Source organism: Sturnus vulgaris, chromosome 3 (genome assembly GCF_052056855.1).
Source record: "Sturnus vulgaris isolate bStuVul1 chromosome 3, bStuVul1.hap1, whole genome shotgun sequence".
NCBI lineage: Eukaryota > Metazoa > Chordata > Aves > Passeriformes > Sturnidae > Sturnus > Sturnus vulgaris.
The window spans coordinates 73,752,252-73,776,008 of NC_142245.1; the positions used below are offsets into that span (position 1 = coordinate 73,752,252).

The following is a 23,757-nucleotide window of genomic DNA, read 5'->3' on the forward strand; positions in this document are numbered from 1 at the left end:
TTGAGGCCATTTCCCCTTGTCCTGTTGGGAGAAAAGGCCGACCTTCTTGAAAGTCTCCCCTAAGCCTCATTTTCTCCAGGCTGAACAACCCCAGCTCCCTCAGTTGCTTCTCATATAACTTACTCCTAGACCATTTACACAACATCTATGGATACCACACATTATGGTCCTCGGTGCAATAACATCAACATGAAGTTTTAATGATGTCTTTGCTTTGATTATATCTGTTTGGTAAATTCCTACTAGAAGCCCCTTCTAAGGCAGAGTCTGCTCACAACTACAGGATGTTAAGTGTTTTGGCAATTCCTTGTTGAAGTAAAGCTCAGTCTCAGCATGTCTCCCAGACAGTGCTTCAATATGCTCATAATCCTGAGGCAGCTATAAAAACCAGTTCTTTCATCAAATATGTTAGCTACACATTCTTACATTTCAGAAATAATAAATTAACTGCTCAGGCAGTTGAAATTCTCAAATTAGTTTCAATACATGGCGTGACCCGCATAAAAATAAATAATTTGCACTTTTTTTTTTTTTTCATTATGTTCAACTAATGAAGACAAATGTATTAATTTGTTTTAGTTATGGGAGAACTGAGGCTCAGCACTTTTATGCATGTATAAGTGATGAATATTACAGTTCAGATTGTATGAAGGATTACAGACTAAGTGCAGGCAAGCATAAGAAAATGGCATTCTGTCTTGGTACATGGTCTCCTATTTATTTCTACAGAGACAAATTTGTTTCTAGGTCTCATCTCCAAGGACCAATAAAAAAATCTCATATTATGTAATATATATGGTCTGAAGGTAACAAATAGCTTCAAAAGAACTAGGGTGTCTTAACAATAAAAACGAAGGATTGCCTATTATTGTTATTATGACTCCTACTACTTTAGATCTTGAAAACTATAGGCAGTAGGAAGATGTTTGCATGTTGATTATTCATATTCAAACTGATTTTTTTTTAATTAAATAAGGAAATATAATAGATGCATAAGAAAATATGCACAGTTTTTAAGTAGAGTTCTGGATTGTGAGATGGAAACTTTTCTCCAGGAGCAGTATTTTACAACAGGTAATAAAGGTGGCTCAATATGCTGTGTCCCACACAGTATCAGCAGGAAATATCTACAGACTCTGAAATTGCACCAATGAGTAAATTGACAGCCAATGTTGATTCGGTTTCATACTTTACAAAGTAAATCCGGGAATAGATTTGCAATGAACTTCCAAACCATTCACTGTTTTCAGATATGCAGAATTTTGTTTCAGTTACATCAACCAAGTGTATCATTAACAACTTTGGGGACTAAATTTATATATAATTTACCTGTTATTCCTTTCAGTTTTGAAACTGATTTTTGAAAGGTTTCTGTATCATTCATATCTGTGACTTTGCTGTTTTTACATAAATATATTTAATCACAGATGTGGAAAAAGAATAGACCCTCTGTTTACCAGCCAGTGTCAGACAAAACAGAGTTACTGGAATAGCAGAAGCAAATCTCACTGTCTCTCTGGAGCCTAGGGTGTTCTTTTTCTTTTATTTCTGTGAACAAGGCAACATATAATTCTGATTTTAGAAAATTGTTTAATGTTTAAGAGAAGTAACAAAAATATTCAAGAAAAAAAATCCTGCCTGTGTGTCCTGGAAAAAAAATGTCAAAAATTATGTCCTTCATTGATTGCTGACTGCCAAATGTATGCATTAGTTGAAATAAATGTGCCAGTAATGCTCAGTGCCAGTCATTGTGCTCACTAACATTGTTTTCTAGTCTTGTCTGAGATTTAAGGGAAGTTTTCACAATGACTCCTCAGAGCATGTCACCTTTTAAGTTTAGTGGAGGTGTGAAAAGAGAATTATGTCAGGATATGGAAAGCAGCCTTAGCTACAGCAAGGGCTTAACTTTTCTTAACTCTTTCAAGAGTAAGGAATGTTTATGAACTCCAAACAGTTACGTTTGAAAGGACCCATGAGATCCTTGTTTTTTTATTTTTTTTAAATATTGTTAATATTAGCTAGTATTATAATTTCTTGTGGCTCTCTTGCTACCATAATGGTCTTTGATTCTTATCCTAGACCTCCAGAAGAAAAGAAAATGATTTTTTAAAAAAACACCAATGTGAAGGAGATGATGCTCAAGTTCTGCAAACCTTGAGACAGAATGAATGGAAGTTATTGGGGAAAAAAAGCAGTTTTAAACATTTGGAAAATCACTTAGACAGTTCCCCTCCGCATTGCATCTACTCACTTCTGTTAAAATACAACTGTTTTGCTTCTACTGTGAGATACATTAGACCTTTTTGAAACTACCAGAAAGCAGGGAAGTCTCTCAGGATCTTCTTCAGACTTGGCATAAGAGCAGTGTGTAGAAATCCCATTTTCTCTTCCACATCCCTGTTTGCATACTATCTCTGCTTTCTTCACACTATGAGTACTTCCAGCCTCATTAGCAGCTATGTAGACAAATATGAAGCAAAATAATTTAATGAAAAAGAAAAGATGAACATTATTCTGCTGGTTTAGTTCACTAAACCAGCTTAAATAGCTGTCAGTTTTTGCAAAGTCCAGCATTTTGACAGTGACAGTGGCAGTTTATGGCAGTTTGACATGAGAGTGAAACTTCAGACTTACTTTTGTATTCACATATGTTAGAGCTAGAACTGTTATGCCTGGGGGGCTTTGTTTTGTGGTTTTTTGTTGCTGTTTGGTTTTTTGTTTTTTTTTTTTTTTTTTAGTTTGTTTCGTTTTGTTGTTTGTTTTTGTTTGTTTAATAAATGATCTGGTTCACAAAACCAGATCCTTAAATCACTGCTATCCCTGTTGTTTCTAACAAAAGTAAAATAAAATTAGAGGAACAAGCTGAAACTGTGCATGAATGTTTGTGCTACTGTGCAGGAACAGAGAAAAGCACCATGGAATGGAAGCATTAAGCATGTAAAAGTCTTTTGCCAAACACTTCTCTAGGGAATAAAGTATTTTCCTTGTAATCTAGCCTCAAAAAAACAGTTGGAAAAGCAACAAAGAATTTCATCTTCTTACTGAGAAGAAAACACTTTGTCAGAACCAAATGCTGTAAGAATTAAAGTAATGTGATTGGTCTGATTACCTACACTAAAACATATTTGGAATACTGAAGTAAGTTGAAGTCACTCAGTGATTCAAATATAACACTCCAACTCAATCCATTTTGTGTATCTAGTAACCTTCTCCAAATGTAAAAGCAAACAGAAAGAAAATTAAAAAAAAAAAATAAGGACAAGGGAAAAAGGAAAAGGGAAAAGGGGGGGAGGGGAAGAGAATGAATGGCATCAAAAAAGATGACGCCAAAGGAATAGGATAGAACAGAACAGAAAAGAATATTTTAGTTTAAAGGGACCTACAAGAATAATTTTGTCCAACTGCCTGACCAATCCAGGGCTGACCAAACAAAAGCACATTGGTAAGGGCATTTTCCAAATGTCTCTTAAACATTGATATGTTTAGGGTATCAACCACCTCTCTAGAAAATATGTTCCAATTTTTGACCATCTTCTGGGTAAAGAAATGCTTCCTAATGTCCAGTCTAAATCTCTCCTGGTGCAGCTTTCAACCATTCCCACACATCTTATTCAGGCACGCTGTTGCAAATAGCAAAGTTATGGTCTTTTAAAAGCTAGACAAAACATAGGAGACAACATCCTACACATCTATAGGATGATGAAGTGCTAGTCATGCATTTACAAGGCATTTTATTTACTTTTTATTTTGCAGGTAAGCCCCAAAAGTAAACTAATTTTTAGATGTTTACCAAAAAAACCCAATAGGCTGCAAAATCTGTCTGGAATAATAAATGCAGCAAGGAAGGAGGCTGACTAAACTCTAAGGGGAGAATTAAGACTATTTTTTTCACTTACTGTTGCATATTTAGGAAATGAATAATTTATTTGTTTGTATTTTTAATATATTAAGCTACAATATTTGAAATTACAAGCATCTATTAAAAGATCTGTCTTGAGTAATCTATATGTCCCGTTGTGCCTGATTTAAAATTTTCTATAATCCGAAAAATGCCCTTAAAAAAAGGCAGATAGTAAAATATTTTGTAAAATTCGTGCATTAAGAACATGGTCAGGTCAGCTAAAAATTTCAGTATTGTAACATAAAAACTTTTGTTATGAATACTTCTTATAGGTCACTCCCTAGAGACAGAACATGCAACATAAATCAGCTGAATCTATACATAGTTAGAGGATACAACATGAGAATTAACTGCTATACCTTCACTGATTAAACGATTTATTTGTTTAAATTCTCTTTGAATTCCACAGCCTATCACTGAGGTAGGAAGAATGATATTGTATTTAATTTATTAATGGCTTAGATAAATATAAATAATTAATAAAGCCGTATTCCTAGAGAAGATAACAAGTAGTATGTCATAAATTATTGTCTGAAATTCTTTTTTCTGCAGTGGAATCTTTAAGTGAGCAGAGTGTGAAATACTCTTTCTAGATTCTATGACTGATGAAATTATATGAATTTACCATCTTCAAAATGCATATACTCCAAACAACATTTTAATTAAATGCTACACAGCTGACAGAAATTCAAAACAATTGCTGAAGAAAAGAAACTAATCCCAGTCTTCCCTCTTATTTTACAAAAATAAAATTTAAAAATGTTAACATTGGCTATATTATGCAAAAATGTATAAAGAAATTTCCACATGTAAGTGATGAGCACATTACTGAATTGGCCAAAGAGATTTTTTGGAATTATGTGAGTGGGCTCAATTTTGAGAATCTCAGAACAATGTACTGTGAAAAATACGGGGTTTTGAGTGAGAGGTAAAAATGTCTGTAAAAAAAATAGATTTTATTCATATTTCATTTGAATTTACAGAAAAGAGAACTTCACTTTAAAAGACACCTCTGAATCAATAGAACATGAGAACCTTGAAGTTTTGTTTCATGCTTTGAACTTAAGTGAGTGCGTTGATATCTGGGGCCTGCAGTCAATGCATTTCTGTGGGAAGGCTGTTGATTTTACTTTTTTTTTTTTTTTTTAATCTTGTGAGGTATAACTTGCTTGCCTCACAGTAGTTGCCAACTTTCAATTCTGAATTTATAAATATATCCTTATGCAGATCTTTTTTATGCACTTACATGAATTAATTTTCATATCTGTATCTGTTACTATTGCAAGTTATTTTATATCATTTATATTTGTATAATGGGTATTTACATAAGACTTATCTTGGAAATGAAATGCTGGAAATGTTGACGCCAAAATACATAATTTAACATCATTCATATCCTGAGAGATGTATTTTGTGCCCATCCACAGTGAAGAGTCTCTATATAGTCAGGGGAGTGCACTTTTCTTTTTTTTAAAACAATTTTTGAGTTAACAATTAGCTGCAAAAGATCTGAATGGTAAATGTTTTCCAGCATTTTTCAGGGCATTCTGGTAGTCCATCAATATGGAAGTGCCAGAAATACAAAGAGTGATATGATCTAGAAGAGTCATAGTTTGATCCACTTGTTCACAGCTAGCGAAAAGTTATAGAAGTTGTAAAAGTGAAGAGAATCAAGTAACAGATTCAAAGATCCTTCTCATTATATTTTGCAACTGAGGCATTATTTATATTAATAGCAGAACTTGCTATTAACTGCAGAGGAATAAAGGAAATAGAAATTGATATTTCACCTCTTTCTCATTTTTTTTGCCTCACCATTATCAAGTGTTTTAGGAACATCACTGCTACACTACTAAAGCTCCTTCTCAATCTAATTCTGCAATTTTCTGCAGCTCAGCAACAGAGAAACCTTAGAGAAATGACTAGCTCTAATTTCTTCTATGCATCATATCTATATACTAGTTTCCATTTTGTATTTCTTAAGAACTAGAAGAAATATATGCAATTTTAAAGATTACTTACACATACCATTTGTCACTTTCAAAATGTCAAAGGCATTACTTTGCATATATCTCCACACATAGAGAGTTTGTCTGGCATATTCCAACAGGATACTCCCCATCTGCCACTTAAAGGCAGATGATCTGAAGGTGCATGCTCAGTAGATCTATTCGTATGGAATCAGTTCCAAATATTCATTTGTCAGCCATCTATGTGCTCCAGGTTCAACACAGAAGCAAATGGCAATTCGGTAGAAAATCTGCCCAAGCCAGATGGGAAGTAGCCTGCCATCAAACATGCTGAAGAGAAATGGGAATTTAGAAAAAAAAATAGGAACCTGACACACCATTTCAGAGAGATAAAGTATGTTTTTTTCCAAAAGATGATTTCAACTATGTTCCTTCCAATTGGAAAGTAGAAATTCAAAAGGAAAAAAAGAAAAAAAAAAAAAAAAGAAAAAAAGAAAAACCCAAGAAAAGGGAAAAGCAGTTTCACAGAACATTAAGGCTTTAAGATGAAGTGCATAAAAGCTACATTTCTAAGCTACTTTACATTAGCAAAGATGTTAATAAATATTCATTATGGAAAAAAGCATTTGTCACTTAATAATACTGTGTTTTACAGCATGTTGACCATAGGAAATTCACATTAACTATATTTCAGTCGGACATAAAAAGTAGATTGCTGGATAGTCCAGGTTTTCTTGAAAAAAATGCTGCAATTTCTGTTTGATAGGATGACCATAAGGATTTGGAAGTATCATAAACCTTTAGGAGCTCATCACAATGGTAAATTTAGACCCAACTGGGCTTTATTTAAGAACAACCTAAATTTTAAACAAGTATGATGATGAAATAGGAAATTGAGACTACTAGAAATGATAATAAACATTCAGATTATCTGTAATGGAAAGCATAAGTTGCACCACACACCCAAAGGGTTTATTCTGTTTGTTTTCCCTCCCTCCTCCTCTCCCACTACCCCTTTGTTAATTTTCTTTTTATGTCTTTTCATTCTCTCTTTCTTCCCTCCTTCCCTCCCCTCATTCCTCCCTTGAACATCAATATTGGATGGTGAGGTGAATGCCCTCGCAAAGACAGATTCCAACCACTAAAAGACACTTATGTGTGTTTCTAATAGATAGTTGTGGATGATACATATCCATATTATTAGAATATGATAGAAATTAGAAAGCAACTATACACTATGTTGACAATTATATGCAAATAATTTTCCTCTCTGCCAGATTCACGGATGAAGAACACAGACCTGACAAAATAGTACCTCCTGATAAAACATGCCAGAATAAAGCAAATAAAAAACCCCTTCCATGTGGAAGATTAAAAATAATAATAATAATAATAATAATAATAATAATAATAATAATAATAAATAAATAAATAAATAAATAAAAAGCAAGCATATAAACGTTCTCTAGCAGAGCAACTATTATACTCTTGGTTTCAAAGCTATAAAAAATGTTGCAAAGACAGAAAACAAAACAAACACAACAGATAAGGTTCTCCCTTATCTGCTCTAGAGTATCAGTTGCTACAAGATATCTCATCCCAGGTTTGTGTTCTCTTTTCATTATAAATCAAGTTATTTTAGCCTAGTATCAGAAGTGGCTGACTGAAAATTAATTCTGGTGTGTACAAACTTTAATTTAAAAAACTATATCAAGAGAATCGGTCATTGTATGCATAATTTACCAAATTCACTCTCTCTGGTTTATATTTCACTGCTGCAAAGGTATCATGCAGAATTCTGCTTTGCACCTATTTCAAGTATCACTGTACCTTGTAGATTTTAAAGATGTGAGCTGATTCTGACAATCCTATTTTTCACCAAAAGTACATTGTCTCCAATTTCTTTCCTCAAAGTTACATTTTAGCAGTCTAAATTTTCTTTATTTCACAAATGTTTTAAGAAGAAATGACATAAATATGTAATCTCATATTTTGCTTCTCCATTTTTTGGGAAGGAATTGATACCCATGTACTGTCTGATCCATTTTTTTGTTGTTTATTTTCTCCTCATGTTTTGCAACTTTCTTTCTCTAAATTTAAAATATTAATATCATGAGCAGAAAGCTTTTACTGCAGTACTCTAAACTGGTGCTATATTTGCTTGTTTGCATTTTCCAGGTGATTATCTTGTCGTAAACTGATAACATATTTTTCTGTTAGGAAAGCTTTTAGCTCTTTTTCTTGTAGCTGCTTAAACTTGAGAAAATTATGTTCTCACTAGTTATTATTCTATTGTCTTCAAAATAATCAAGATATGTTGCACCTACTTCCTTTGGTGCTGTTCTCCAGAAGTAACCATATCCTTTCTACTGCAGTCAACATAAGACCTGTAACAGCTGTATCCTACAAATTTAACCTTGTGTGCAGGACTTCTGCACTTTCAAGACACTATTCCAGCAGATAAACTGGATTTTTTGTAAATTTTGCAGATGACATCTATATCTTCCCAACACCATTCCTATGACACCATATGAAGTTTAAAAAGAGCAAGTGCTGGATTTTGCACCTGGGACAGGGCAACCCCGGTTGTGTGTAAAGACTAGGGAAAAAGAGGCTGGAGAGCAGCACCTTGGAAAGCGACCGTGGATGCTGGTCTGTGGCAAGTGGAACATGAGCCAGCAATGTCCTGCCAGCCAGCAATGTCCTGGGGTGCATCAAACACAGCATCACCAGCCAGGCAAGGGAGGAGATTGTCCTGCTCTGCTCTGAGCTGGGGCAGCATCACCTCGAGTGCTGGGGGCAGTTTTGGGCACTGCAGTATAAGACATTAAACCATTAGAGAGCATCCAAATGAGGGCCACAAAGATGGTGATGGGTCTGGAGGAGAAGCTTTATGAGCAGCAGCTGAGGCCACTGAGGTCTGTTCAGCCTGGAGGAGACTGAGGGGAGACCCCACTGCAGTTACAGCTTCCTCATGGGGGGAAGAGACAGCAGGTACAGATCTTTTCACTGTGGTGGCCAGTGACAAGACTAGAAACAACATGAAGCTGGGTCAAGGGACATTTAGGTTTGATATCAGGAAATGGTTTTTTACTCAGAGGGTGGTTGAGCACTGGAACAGGCTCCCCAGGGAAGTGGTCACAGCATCAAGCCTGTCTGAATTCAAGAAGTGTTTGGACAATGCTCTCAGGCACAGGGTGTCGTTTTCAGAGTATCCTGTTCAGGGTCATGAGTTGGACTCAATGATCCTGATAGGTCCATTCCAATACAGCATATTCTGAGATTCTATGTTTCTATAAACACAAGTAGTTCTGTATTGTTCTTGGAGACAAGTTGCTTCTCAAATAGGCAAAAGCATATAGGCAAAAAAAGCATATAGGCTTCTCAAATAGGCAAAAGTGGCATATATTTTGTATGTGAAGCCATTACACTGCAGTTTTCCAAGCACTTGACAAGTTACTCATAGGATTTTTAACTCTAAAAAGAGTTGCATGTCTATAAACTTCTTTCATAGTCATTAAATAACTATGTAATCTGCTTCTATAGATATAACCATGTCATGAGTTCTTTTAAAGTCTCCAGAATTATTTTTCCTGTAGAAATGAGATTAGTTATAATGCAGGAGAATATTTTGCATTATCCACTGCTCTGTAATACTTTTTAGCTTCAATAACACAAAATAATATTTAACAAAACTATTCTGACAGACACCATGGAAATGCTTCTTCATAAGAATGGCTTTCAAATGTATGTGCAAACTATGCATCATTCTAGCAGAGGCTGCACAATCCCTTTCCTTCAAGACTGTGCACCTAATACGCAAGATATAAACCCATTATAAATGTCAGCTCCCTTTACAGCATTTTATAGATACTGACGAAATATTGGATTAATCTCTTATTCTTAGCTGTTCTGGGAAAGCCCCAGATGCTGTTTTGTTCTACCTTCATTTCTTTTATGAAAAATTTTACTTTACATCCTATTTTACATTCTGTTCTATTTCCCCTTATGAAGCTGTCATCTTTTTTTCAGATCTTTCTTCAACTTCTTTTGTTAAGTTTAAAACTGTTTCAACTCTTATTTTACCTTCTTTGATGACTGCTGATTCCTGCAGGTATGTCCTCTATTTGTTTCATCTTGATTCAAGACAACTCTCAGATCACATATCCCCTTGTACAACACTATTATTTCTCTTGACATAAATAATTTGTTGTTATTTTGAATCTTGCAGACGAATAAGAGCTGAATACTATCTCTGATATAACTCAAAGTTAGTGAGGAAATAGTGCCTTCTGTTACCGTATAAAGTCGGGAACAACAGTTCACTCAACTTCCTTGCCTTTTTACTTCCAAAATTTCTTCCCCAAAACTTAAAGTCCAGAATTCTGTTCCTGGATTTATCATTGTTTTAAAGCTGCTTTATCTTGTGTTTATGATGCTTCTCTGACTTACATATAAACAGAAAAATTTCTGGAGTGTTTTGGTCTCTCTGATTCCTGTCAGTTTGGCATTTTAATGTTCACTTAAATTTCTGGGGCATGCATCACAAATTTGCTTCACAAATTTGCATGCAGATTATTCAAAGACTATAAATTATCTCTAAGATTTGATTTTCTCCATACTAAACCTAAATGGAAGGTGGGTTTTATCCTCAAAATAACAAAAATATTTATAAATAAGAAAATAAAAGATGCCAAAAAGGCCAGCAGGAAGTCCAGTCCATTCTGTCATTTGCACTGCCTATAGAATATATTCAGCAATACAAAAGCCACAATTGAACAGGGTGGAAAACATGGTATGAATCAAAACTAGATTCCTAACAACTAACTGTTCAAACACAGAATGCAGAATCATAATTTCTTCAAGTGTCTATTACATAGAAAATTACTGAAATAATGAAAATTTCATAGATGTTATTGAAGTAGCATATAATATATATAATACATCCATAATATAGCATAATATATCCAATATATAGACAAATCTGTATTTGATAATACTAGGAACCTCTTCATCTAAGATACGCCAGTAAACTTTATTTCTTAAGATTCCTTTCCATGTTCTTGATTTATAGTACTGGACATAACTTTCCCAGTACAGTGATTTAGCATGTTATTAAAACAGATAAAAGCAGTACCAAATGTAAGACCTACGTGAGAAAAAAAACCAAATATATCCATATCAATCACAAAACTATAAATTCTTGGTCAAAATGTAGTTTAAATAAATATTTGCCTGATAATAAGTCAGCAGAACAGCCTTACCTTATTAAGTAGAATCATTGCGCAGTACTAACAGTCTTTGTGTCACACCATTTTTACTACCATCTATTCTGAAATCTAAAGCCAGATCTTCACCTCATGTCCTTGAAAAAATCACTGTGCTCAGTGGGTATTCACTTCTTGTTGAATCCCATTCTGTGGACTCTAGGAGCCAAGCTACAGCCAAACTACTACCTGTAGTTGGCTTTTAATCTCGCAACTAAAGTTTTGCACTTAGTAAAAAGCAGCTGACCTGGAAAATACTGAAAGGATTGGAACTTCCAAGCTAATATACAAGCCCATGTTCCACAAGGCTAAATCAATATTTGTTTTATCTGTGGTGTGGTATGAAATCTTTCCTCCTCTTTTAGCACTCTCAGGGATTAGGCCTTTCGCTTTAAAAGAATCAGCCCCATTTGCTAATGCAAGCCTTCCACTACTAGGATTTCATTCTCTAAACACAGAGATCAAAATTTTTAAGACTTTTTTTTTTTAAATAAAATAAATTACTGTGAAAAGTACTTTTGTTGCTGTTGTTGTTGAACATATGGAAGCAACCATGTCAGATAAATTTATCATATGAAAATATTCAACTCTTTATAAAGTAACAACTGTTTTCTGTTTGGAAAATACAATAAAATCCATAAACTATGAGAGAATTTGTATTGTGCCTGGTTGGGAAAAAAAAAAAAGGCAAATGCTAGCAACACAGAGAAAGGAACAGTGTACGGGATGTTTCCCATGCTGCTGCAGCAACTAAGATTAATGAACAGAGAACAAGTGGTTGGCATATCACCTACCCATGGGAGTTCCAACGCCGTAACCTTTGGAGTCTATCAGGCCTCCAATCTGTGTGAGGTTACAGTTCCTCTGTGTGACAAACTCAATGGTTGTCGACTCCATTAAAAATGCGTAATCCGAGGTGAGCACACGTTGGATACCTTCTTCATTACTTTTGACAAGTACTGACTGCCTCCTGCTGCTCATGAAGGCCCACATCTTGTCATAAGTGGAGATTTTGGATTTCTGAAAGACAAATATTAAACGCAATACGAATAAGAATAATACGCCTATAGGAGTGTAAACAAACTCAATTTGCACATTGCTCTTCTCTCAGATTTTACTACATCAGGTTTTACCAAGGCAATTTTCTAAGGATGCGTGTGCCTTTCATCTCAGCTGTATTTCTCATCTTCTCCATGTAAAAATAAACAACTGGACAGATTGGCAAAAGTAAAATATCTGTTGTTGACCTGTTTTTATTGTTTTTATATTTTTATGCAGGAGGAAGGCTTACAAGTAGCTCAGGTCAGAGGAAAACTATTAAGTATTTCACTCTAGCAAAGATAATCAACCATATTGCTGAGTCTTGAAGGAGAATCTGTGGATTCTGGCACAAGTGAAATTTTCCTCTTATTTCAATCACTCAGTTGAACAGTTCTGAAAACCTAATGCCTAGTGTGGCAATCTGAAGTAATCAAAGTGCTTACAGATGGCAGCATATGGAGAAAACAGTTGTGAAGGAGAGGGCAGATAACATTTTATCAGTCATACATGACAAAAATACTTGGAGAAAGATTTTAGGTAACGGGTAATATCACTCTCTGGTCATAATAAGGCCAGCTTGCCTTACAGAAACGGACTACTGGAAGTCCTAAAAAATTAATATGTGTTTTCTGATTTAATATTTCCAGAATAAAAAGAACTGTTGTGGCAGGAAGAGAGTCAGTAATTTGGGACAAAGGACTCAGTAGTTTGGAAGAAATTGATGCTGCACAAGTACAGAGGAGCTGCTTCCTTTTGTTCACCTGAGTTGGTTTAAAAAGGAGGTAATTACCTTCTCTAATTTTTGTAAAACACAGTGCTTAAGAGATCATAATGACTGGGTAAACTGAAGTTATTAGAAATACTGAACATTTTATACTACATTTGTCCCATCCGTTTAATAACACTGCAAACTCAAGGTGTATCAGAAAATGTTCTATAATGTTAAAATTTGCCTAGCAAAAAAAAAAAAAAAAAAAAAAAAGTAGAAACACCAAGTAAACACTAGCATTATCAGACTTTTTAAGGTTTTTTTTTCTCTTATAATGTCAGACTTAAACATATTTCTGTCATCAGCTCTGGAAGAAATACTAAGCAAAGATTGACACTACAAGCAGTTGTGAAGTTCAGATGATTGACAGCAAGAAATTCTGACCCAAAGGAGAATTAGCAGTGTATGTGTAACGAAAAGAACATTTATTTAGAAAAAAGAGATTGCTTTTACCCCCCTGCTGAGATACAATCCAAGAGTTTTTTCACTATGCCTGGGGACTTAGCAAACCAAGCATTTGAAATAAGTCTAGTGTCAATGCTAACAAAACTGAAAACTTTTAGGGCTCTGCATTTTGCACTTTGTAATTGTACTGAAAAATATATAATCTGGGCCCGATTACAAAAGATTTTAGTAGCAATGAAAGAGGAAAGCATTTTTCTTCAGAATATTCTTTGAACACATAGAATAGACAACCGCACAGATAGGGTCTCTCCTCATAGTGTTTGGTTTTTTTAAATCATATAACTCTTGCAGGCATTTAATATTGCATTGTAGTATAATATACTTCAAGCAATGTGCATCAGCTCTGTAAGAATCTAAGTTAATGTGTAATACTGACAGGATAGAAATAAGTTTTCAGTATTTGTAAAATTTTACCAAAACCCCTTATTTAATTATTTTTATTATGCAGTCTTTACCCCAGTAAATATTTTAGCTACTATAAATAATCTGAGAAATATAAAACATTGGCAGAGAAAACAATTTTAGTAAATGATAAGGAGCACATTGCTGATGCATGTTGGGGGGGAGGGGGAAGCCAAATGACCTACAACAAAAAAAATACAGAAGGAACTGTGTTTTTCTATTTTTGTTGAGGAAAAAAAAAAAAAAAAAACAAAAAAAACCTCCAGGATGAAAAAATATTAACAAGGGGAATGGTTGCTTTCTACTCAATCATTCGAACATGTGAAAAAAATACAATATCCTTTAAAGGACAGTGTTCATATTATGATGACTGACTTAATCAGCTAGGACAAAGCCGCTGCTACTATTGAAAAGAAAAGATAAAAGGTCATCAACAAAGTCAGAGAAAGCTCCTGCACAGGATAGCTAATTTACTGGAATAATTAAAATGAAAAGAAAACATTAAAACAGTCTACACATGATTAATGAAGAAGAGAACACAAAACCTATGATATTAGTGCACATGGCTCACCACTGTAAAATTGACAAGGGTTACAGAAAGTGCACAAAAAGTGAATGATTTTGCAATACTTTCTTCCACCCCTAAAAGCTGAAATTATGCCAGGGAATAATGCCATTCTACTTTTGAACCCTAAACCCTATGTTGTTTGGGGTTTTTTTTAATGCACAAGCCTTTTTTTTTCTTTTTTTTTTCAATCTTAAATTAAAAAAATGTCATTTGATTTAGGAAAATATAACCACAACTAGTTGTCCTCTGTTTGCCAAAATACTCAACAGACTCATAGGTGAAAATCAAGAAGTCAGAACAATGAAAAGCATGAGGAGCCCATTTGACATTGAATTAGAGATAATGACACTCCAACATGCTTCCTGTGGTTATGACTGTATCATTCATACTGTTAGAAGCAGATGCTGCAATTTACATTGTGTTTTCACCTTCTTTCACTGTGTGCAAATCAATCTGGTTAATCAACCTATATACTCCATCAATGAAGTGCATTATTTTATCTGGGTTAGCTCATCATATTGTTTCATCTAACTGGAAATCACTGTCAGGAAATCCAACCTAACTTGAAATCAACCGGAAATGATGGTTGTATAAGATAACTTGTGGTGACATGATTTACCATGCTTGTGTTCCCTCAGGAAGGCTGAAGACAATGTAGAGTAGTAAGAAAGCTGCCTATGCCTTGAATTTCATGGGAATAAAAGAGAGAAACAACTAATAGGAAAGCTGGAAATTAAAAGAATAAGCAAATCTAGAAACTCATCTCAACATCTAAACTGATGCATAAAATGGTAGTTCTCACAATGACATTCAGAGGATATTGTTGGTGTCATACTCAGCGTCCATGAATTAAACATCATTGGAAGATAACTCTGCTTGTCAGGGACCACAAATGGAACCATGGCAAAGGCTCTAAGTTAGTCATAGTCTAATGCTATGTATAAATATGAGTCTGGAAACAGAATGAGTCATTGTCAGTAATGTGCTACTTACTGCTCCATCCTGGAGCACTGGCTTGGAAAGAAATATCTGAGCAGCGGGACTCTGGACCACAAGGTTAGAAAAGTATCAGAATGTGGAAAATATAACAGAATAAACAAGGATCAAAGTACATGGAAGCAGAGCTCATGATACAAGTCAAGAGCGGATAAATGCACAGTAAAAATATGCCAGGCTAATTCTGACATTTCTCTACAAAGGAAAAATTACAGATCCATTAATGGAGATTTTTATTTTAATGATAGCTTGCAACTTCCTTCCTGACATCTAAAAGCATTTAAGTGCCACAGAAAACGCTTCAGCTTTGCTTTCATCCGTGCAATATTTAAAGTCAAAAGAGTCTGTAGTAACCAAGGAAAGACTGAAAGTAATTCAGATTAAGTTTTGAGAAAAAAAAATTTAAAAGTCAGCAACCCAGTTCTGATATATTTTATGAAAGCACTCTTTACCGCATGAGAATTAAATAATCACAATCATTATGTGAGGAAAAAAAACTATAGAAGCCACATCCTACTACAGTATTTTCTATTTATGACAATGAGTATAACAGCTTTGTGACTTTTGTGTTCCTGAGCATTTCATGCTTACTGGACACAAGTCACTTTTCTTAAAGTTGATTCATGGATTTTTTTAAAGCTAAAGGAACAATGCCCATTCATTCTGATCTTATGTAATGGACAAACTACGAAATGTCACTTCTGAATTATTTCATCAAGCTCATCACTTACATATTTGCACTAAAAAAAAGAATGACATATGAAAAGAGATTTCAAAAAAACCTAATCTATATGAGCTTTATCAAGGTGTTCAACATAGTCTTTCAAAATACCTTGGATGACAACCTGGAAGGATAAGGACTGGACAGATGGAGCAGCCACAGATGGAGAAATGGCAAAGTAAGTGGTAGTTAACATCTCAAACCAGATCAGAATCTTGTCAAGATTTGATTACCTCAAGGGTAAGTCCTAGACCTAATACCACACAGCATCTTTACAAACAGCTGGAAAAATGGTACTGAAAGCACCCTCATCAAGTTCATGGATGACATGAAACAGAAAGCAGGGGTAGAAATCCTGAAAGAGCTACTGTGCAGATAGGACACAAAAGGCCTGAAAATTAGTATAACAGGAAATGCATGAGATTTGTTTTTTACAAGAAAGATAAATTCATAGTCTCTGCTGGGGAAAAGTAATCCCAAGCATCCATACTGGCTGGGAATTGGCTGGTGGCAGTGAATCTCGGCTGACAAGAACTCATGGTCCCAAGACATCTAGCAGAATGTAAGTCAGCACCCATCTCTGCATCAGGAAAAACAAACTGCAGGCAATATCAGCAGACTATAGCCAAGCCCAGAACAAGGGAAGTGATTAATCCACAATACCTGGCATTTGTCAAGCCACTTCAAGAATGCTGTGTCCAGTTTTCATTCTCTGAGTTCAAAGACATGTTAAAATTAGACAGTGCCCACCAAAGTTATCAGAAGATTGGAGATCTTAACTTACAAAGAAAAGTTTATAGAAATGTTATTCCTAGAATTGAAGGCTTACATAGAATCTAACCACCTTCTTCCATTACCTAGAGAGAGTGTTAGAGAGAAGCTGAAGGTACTGTCTTCATTAGCATGTGTGGTGACAGCATAAGAAGTGACAGCCAGAGCCGCTAATGGGAAATTCACTGAGTATATAAGGAAAAGATTCATCAGGAGAAAAACTAAGTATTGCAACAATGTAACTTAGAGAAGTCGCAGAATCAGGTCACTGGAAATATTTGAGACAATATCTCTGAATAAATTAATCTAGCACCATCCACCCTGTATAAATTAATCTCACACCATGCTTTCAATTAGAAAAGTAGATCTCCTCTAACAAGAGTAAGGGACCTCTAGAGATCTTCCAACTTTGAGTTTTCATCGATTTCTTGGATTCTTTATCATTATGAACTTATGTACAGTAATTAATGATTTTCTGGAGACTTCAAATTTTGACCTTGAGCAATTTCAAGAAAACAAAGCAAAATATTTAATTTCCAGTTTTGGAAAAAAAAAAAATAAACAAAACCAACCAACCAAGTGAAAACAAAAGAAACAAACCAAACAAACCCCAAAATCATTGTGAATTTATATGGTTCATAGATCAAGCCAAAGACAAGTACATCATTATCCAGAGGAATGTGTTCTCCTGTCTTTTTTTCCCCTTCATTCCTCTGAAATTCGAGTAGACTCATCTCAGTGTTTCATACATGACCCTTTAGAAATCCTGAACATGAGTGTAGGAATCCAGTCTTAACTGTTCATAGAGTAATTTATTTTATTAATTCCTTATTCTTTTTTGTAAGTTTGACTTTTTTTTCTCTTTTTTTTTTTTTTTTTTTTACATATAACCTAAATATGTGTAGTTGTGAAATAAACTAGAAAATATGTTCCTGGTGTTCTTAATAACAGCAAAAGCACTAATATATCTCAAATTTTTCCTAAACATAAGAAGGCTAGTTGTCAAATTTAGGTGGAACAAATATTATAGTCAATCCTCTTACTGCTCATAGATCTGGGATATGTCTCCAGCATTTTAGGTCACAGAAGATTAGTACCATTATTAGAGAAATCAACAAAGTTAATTAATGGAACACATTTCAAATCATAGTGTGACAAGCTTAAAGCTGAGAGAACAAACAGCCTAAGGTAAAGAATGTTTTAGGAATCCTGTAATTCTCCTGAAGTATTATAAGTAAAGCAAAATCCAAAGATAAGGCTATCCAAAAGAATTTGAACAGTAGAATAAATGAAAATAAATTGTACAGAAACATAAATACACTGCCTGCAGTCTCACCAAATGGAAATTTGTAAAGGCTGATTATTACTATTCAAATACCTGTCAATGACCGATGATGTGTTTTCTCCGTTGTGTACTTCATATACTTTGTTGATTTTGTAATGTATGTCTTTTTACACTGATCCACCTCTCCCAGTTCTTAATATGAAACTGAATTCTCAGAAACAATTCAATGTTTCTGAAGTGGACAACAATATCCATTACTGGGACTTCTGAACTAAACAGTAATATAAAGATATAAGTCATATAAGGAAATAATGATAAATACAGGAATCAGAATAAAATATTATACTTATGATTAATGTTTTAGCTTTACACACTTAATTTTTAGCTTTCACAAATCACTATACATCTTGTTGAAGATACTCAGTTTTAAATAGTACATTTAAATTTGTTTTAATGACCAAAACGATTTCTCGTTTCTCATAAGTCTTAGTTAATTCTACACTCCAAAAGAGCTGTTTTTGAGGCAGCTAAAGCATTTAATTACTGATTTTGACATAGCTGAGCACATTATGTGTAAAACGCAATTTGGTCTTAATTGCATATCTGCACCTGATGCCTCCACAGGATAAAACAATGCTATGCACAATCCAGACCTAAATAAACTTAGCTGTCCTCTATCACCCAAGGGATAAATTTAATTCAAGTGGGCTTCTGAGTATCATCTAATTTTTTGAACAGTTTAGCAAGTAGTGATAAATACCAATCTCTTTAATACAGTTTTCTTTATTGTCTCCTAAAACTATTAGACTAGCTTCTTCTCAGTCATCACAGAAATGAAAAAGGCACTCTTTTTTCATCCTGGTCTCATTCACTATAACCCTCTGACCTTAGAGAATTATTTTTCTATCTTTTTTTTTTTTTCTTTTCTTCCCCCCTATTTTTTCAGAACCACTGAGGCCTGAAAACCCCTAAGTGAACCAGACAATTTAGATTTTGTTGTGTCAGCATAAAAACAATAAAAGTAATGCATACAGAATTCTCTCCTCCATAACGGCAGTTTTTATGGTCCATAGAGCACAAATGAAAAGAGGAAAGGTGTTTCTGCCAAGAATAGAGCTACAAGGAATGAAAAATGCAGTACTCAGAGAAAGACATTTTCACTCTTGCCCTGATTGTGCTGACTTTTTGTTTTAAAACCCAAAGATTTTGAACATATGTTAAATATTTCAAGCAATTTATGGTTAAAAAAACCCGAAACCCTAATGCTATTGAAATAAGTTTTTGCTATCAGCTTTGACCTGGAAGTAGGCAAAGCCTTCATAGCTCCAAAATCACTAATGGATTTCAGAAAACTTTCTTGTCTTTTATACCAGAATGACATATAGTCCTCTACTGAATAATAACTAACATCACAATAGTTCTTCTTGTAAAATACAGTGGAAGATGACAAGTGTCATATATCTCACACTTCTGCAGGTTTTTTCCTTTATAAATAGGAATAAGAATTTAATCAAACTTAGTCTGTTTTTAAAGCATATCCTATATTCTGGATGTTTGTAAAGATAAACCTGCTCACTCTGCCTGTTCTGAGATATCAATTGCACATACAGAACTCCTCACTTCATTTGCACTGTATCTGAAAACAATCTCATTTTCCAAAAGCACTGACTGCATAGTTTTATCATTGGAACTGAGAGTGAAGGTCACAAATATTACTTTAAATATTACTTCTAATAGAGCAAGAATTTGTCAAAATGACACAATTTTAACAAACGTATTCTCACAGCATTAATACCTGTATGAGCGATGTTTGTGCAATATTTAAAGCACAATTAATGTCTGCTATGCTCAAAACAATGCTGCTGTGGAGATTTGATATAAACTCATTAGAAGCCAACATTAGAAGTCAACTCAGCATTTCTTTGGTCAAAGATCTCTTTGAATGAGCAGAAGAGATAGAAAGCCTATCAATTATTATTGGACTTTTTTCTTCCCAAAAAGACATAGTTAAAAATAAATAGTTTCATTGTCTTCACAAGTTTCAAAAACTTAATGGAAGTTCCACTGTCATTTTCTTTCCTAATGGTACCACTCAAGCAGCAGAAGTAGCATTAACTATTGCTTGCAATGATAGCCATCAAAATGAGCCTTGTTGCACAGACAGATTGTTGGGGTTTTTTCTCCCAATAAATTCACATATCTGATCTGTTAACAGACATAAAAAACTTTTTACATCCAAAACGGCCAATAATTTTAAATATTTCTTTGCAAAATAGCTCATGTAAAATATTTGCTTCTATACATTAACATAAGCCAACACTGAGGTATTTTGCAGTGGGATTTGGGCTTAGCATTCTGTACTTTTTTATTACACGAAGTAAATTACCAACCACATTGGACCATATGTGCTAACAGCTGAGTCTTTCTCTGTACTTTTCTGACCTTGGTGACTAGAAAATTGGAGTTAATTCAGGCAAACAGGATTGATGCCATATGTGGTTTTCATCAAAGGTGTAGAGGAGTAGTCGGATACTGATCAGAATAATTTTTTGTTAGCAAATCTGTCAGATCTTGGAATAATTCTAGCAGTTTTATCTTTAAACACCTTTAGTTTCCTAAACAACGTACTTGAGAAGATGAGCAACAAAAGGTTTAAGGAGCTGCTTCCCTCCAATAATAGGAGGAATAAAAGAAATAATGTAAAAGATCTGGAATTTCAAGTTACAGTAAAAGACAGAGGAACTTTCAACCAGACTGGTTCCTGATGAATACACCATGAAGAATTCATCTACACACCTAAATGAATTTACATGTTTTCAGTTAATGATTCTCACAGAAAACACAGACAACAGCAGAGTTATAAGATGTAGTTTTGAGTACTTTTCAGTACTGATATATAGATACCAAACTTAGCAGAAGTTGCTGGGGAAAATTGCATTGCTGACAAAACCATACAACATGTCAAAAGTTAGAGTAAAATACAGTAATCTGTTCATTTGCATCCTGCAATTTGGACATCTGTAGTGAGTCCAGGCAGTGTAAATGTAGTTCAGCAGAGAAAGGCATATAGTATAGCTTTTGAAGACTAAGTTCTATTCTACAAAGGCTCTGCTTTATTTATAAGTGGGAACAGCCAGAACAAGCGTATGGCAGAACAGGGGGAAACAATTCACTTTCCAGCATTATTAACTGGTCTATTTGAATTATATTCAGAAGAATTGCTCAAAATTAGCAGCAATAAAGTAACTGAAATTTTCTAATGAATGAAAATGGGAAAACAAATTACCAGCTTGTTTGACCACTCAGTGATTTAAATCTGTCATGTTAATGTTAAATAATACACCAGCACTCAGTCATAGATTATTCTAAGACTTCTCAGCTAATCCTGTGCCAATTACTTAATTATCACTCATACAAATGTCTTAATATATAACTGGAATGTGCAGAACCAGTCTTGGGGGGAAAAAAGTATAATTTTGAGTAGCACTCTCACATGTGATCCTCTGAAACTATTGAATCAAACTTCCTCTATTTCGTATATTTATGTGGAAGAATATCAAAAGCAAAATCAGTGAAAAGTTTGCACACTGTATTTCCACTACCTTAAATAAACTGAAGAGACTTGTGCTGCTCAAAATCTGACTATAGATACATAGTTTGCAGTTTCAGCAGAACTCTGGCTACTATATCTTCTTTAAGTTAGATTGAACTTTAAATTACAAAAGTAATTTTAATTTGAACACATTTATCATTGGCTGTAGGAACACATACTTTTTCCTGTGACAACAGTGTAGTGCTCTCTCATGTTTGCACTAGGAAGGGTCTGTCATATGTATGGCCTCAACATTGCAGCCTAAACATTATAGATGTTCTGTTCACATTAGTTGCCCTGAATTCTTGCAAATATCAGGGTGAAAAGAACTGTCACCTATTATTTGTTCAAATTTTCAGTATTTTCTCCATGTACTTTACAATGCAAACAGGTCCAGCTGTAATCTTATTAAAGATTATCTTCAATTACAAAAATCAGAGTTAAAATTACACTAACATTGAGTTATATCAGCCAGAACAAGGAAATAAGTAGCTGGACTGGGATGACCTCCCCTCAATCTTTACTTTTTTTTCCCCCCCTAAGTGAGCAGTAATGTGAAATTTCAGTGATAAACTTAACTTTCAAAAATGTTTCAAAATTTTTAATGAGTGCACTAGGAAAAAAAAATAAACAGAATTATTTCAGTTGACAGAACAATTAAGACAATAATAAGAATCAAAATTTAAACACAGCTTTTTTTAAATTTTATTTTTAGGAAAAAATATTTTTAATAGATAATTCCTCAGCTGCTATAAAAATTCTCTCTGTTACTCAGTAAGATCATTCATGTGAGATGTATTCAGAGATATCTCAGTGACATTTGAAGCTAACTAAAAATTTTTACTGATTGTCACAGTAAAAGACTTCTAACATTGACTAAAATATTCAAAATTGATACATTTATAATTGCTCATGGAAAAAAAAATTACACTTTACAATCAATGCATTTTGGGGGCAGACAAGAATTTTTTTTATCAATAATGAAGAATTTCAAAAATGGCTTATGAAATAATTACTCTGTGGCCTCTGATATCCAAGTTCTGCAATACAGTCAAGAGAAGGAACAGGTATTTGAAATGCACTGATGTGGTCTATGGAAATCTATGTGCCATCAGAAAAATATTGTGTGGGCTGATATGTGATAACTCCTAGAAAATTTACTGTTAATGATTGTAAGGAAGTTGGAACTAGATGATTTTTACTGTTCTTCTAGCCCAAATCATGCAATAATTCTATGATTATCCAACTGCCAAGGGTTCTAGACATTTCCTTCATGGAATTGCCGGGTGTAGCTGTGCATCATTCTGTTTCCTCTGTCAAACTGTCAGTAAATTGATCAGTTGGACAGAAAAGTAATTCTGTTATTCATATTGTAAGCAGCTAATGGGAAGCACAATTTCTGATGTAGTTTGAGAATCCATTAAGTTGAATTTAGCTAAATTTATATTATTATCTCTGATAATCTGCTTACAAAAACAAGCCAGCCTTTTCAAGATGTTAGCAAATTATTTTGTGGAGCAGTTTCCAATAACAACAACTGGGACTGCAGTGTTTGACTTAGTTCCTTATTTTGTTTTAATTGAAATATTTGAGAAAATTCCATTCTGGGGAATTTTATGGAAACTAATTTATGAGTAACCATTTTAGAAACCTCCAATAAACAACAACTAAATATGTATTACATTTCCATTTAAAAAGCTAACAACATTACTGGCAACTGACTTAATGATTTGTTGTTCACATGTATTATATAAGATTTTTAAAAATGAAAACAAAAATAGAGTGAAAGCACAGAAAACCCATTATAATTCATCGTGCATTGTATACCATACTACTTATCCCACTAGTTCCCACATAGTTTGAGAAAAATTAGCAGTTGCATTGATAGTGTTTGTGATAGTATTTTAGCACATAACTGCTGCCACAGTCAATGTGTTATCATGACTATATTATTTTGTGTGTCCCTTTGGTTGATCCCTTCGCTACTCACAGATGGGGCTAAAGAGATC

General features: G+C 34.1%; 1 protein-coding gene across 5 annotated transcripts in view; it reads right to left on the reverse strand.

The window, feature by feature from the left end:
- Positions 1–23,757, reverse strand: part of GRIK2 (glutamate ionotropic receptor kainate type subunit 2) — a 358,831-nt gene that overhangs the window by 26,000 nt on the left and 309,074 nt on the right. For all 5 annotated transcript variants that reach the window (XM_088161975.1, XM_014880418.2, XM_088161972.1 and 2 more), the window contains one exon: positions 11,933–12,158. In XM_088161975.1, coding sequence (XP_088018101.1) covers positions 11,933–12,158 — 226 coding nt within the window. The remainder of the gene's footprint in view (positions 1–11,932; positions 12,159–23,757) is intronic.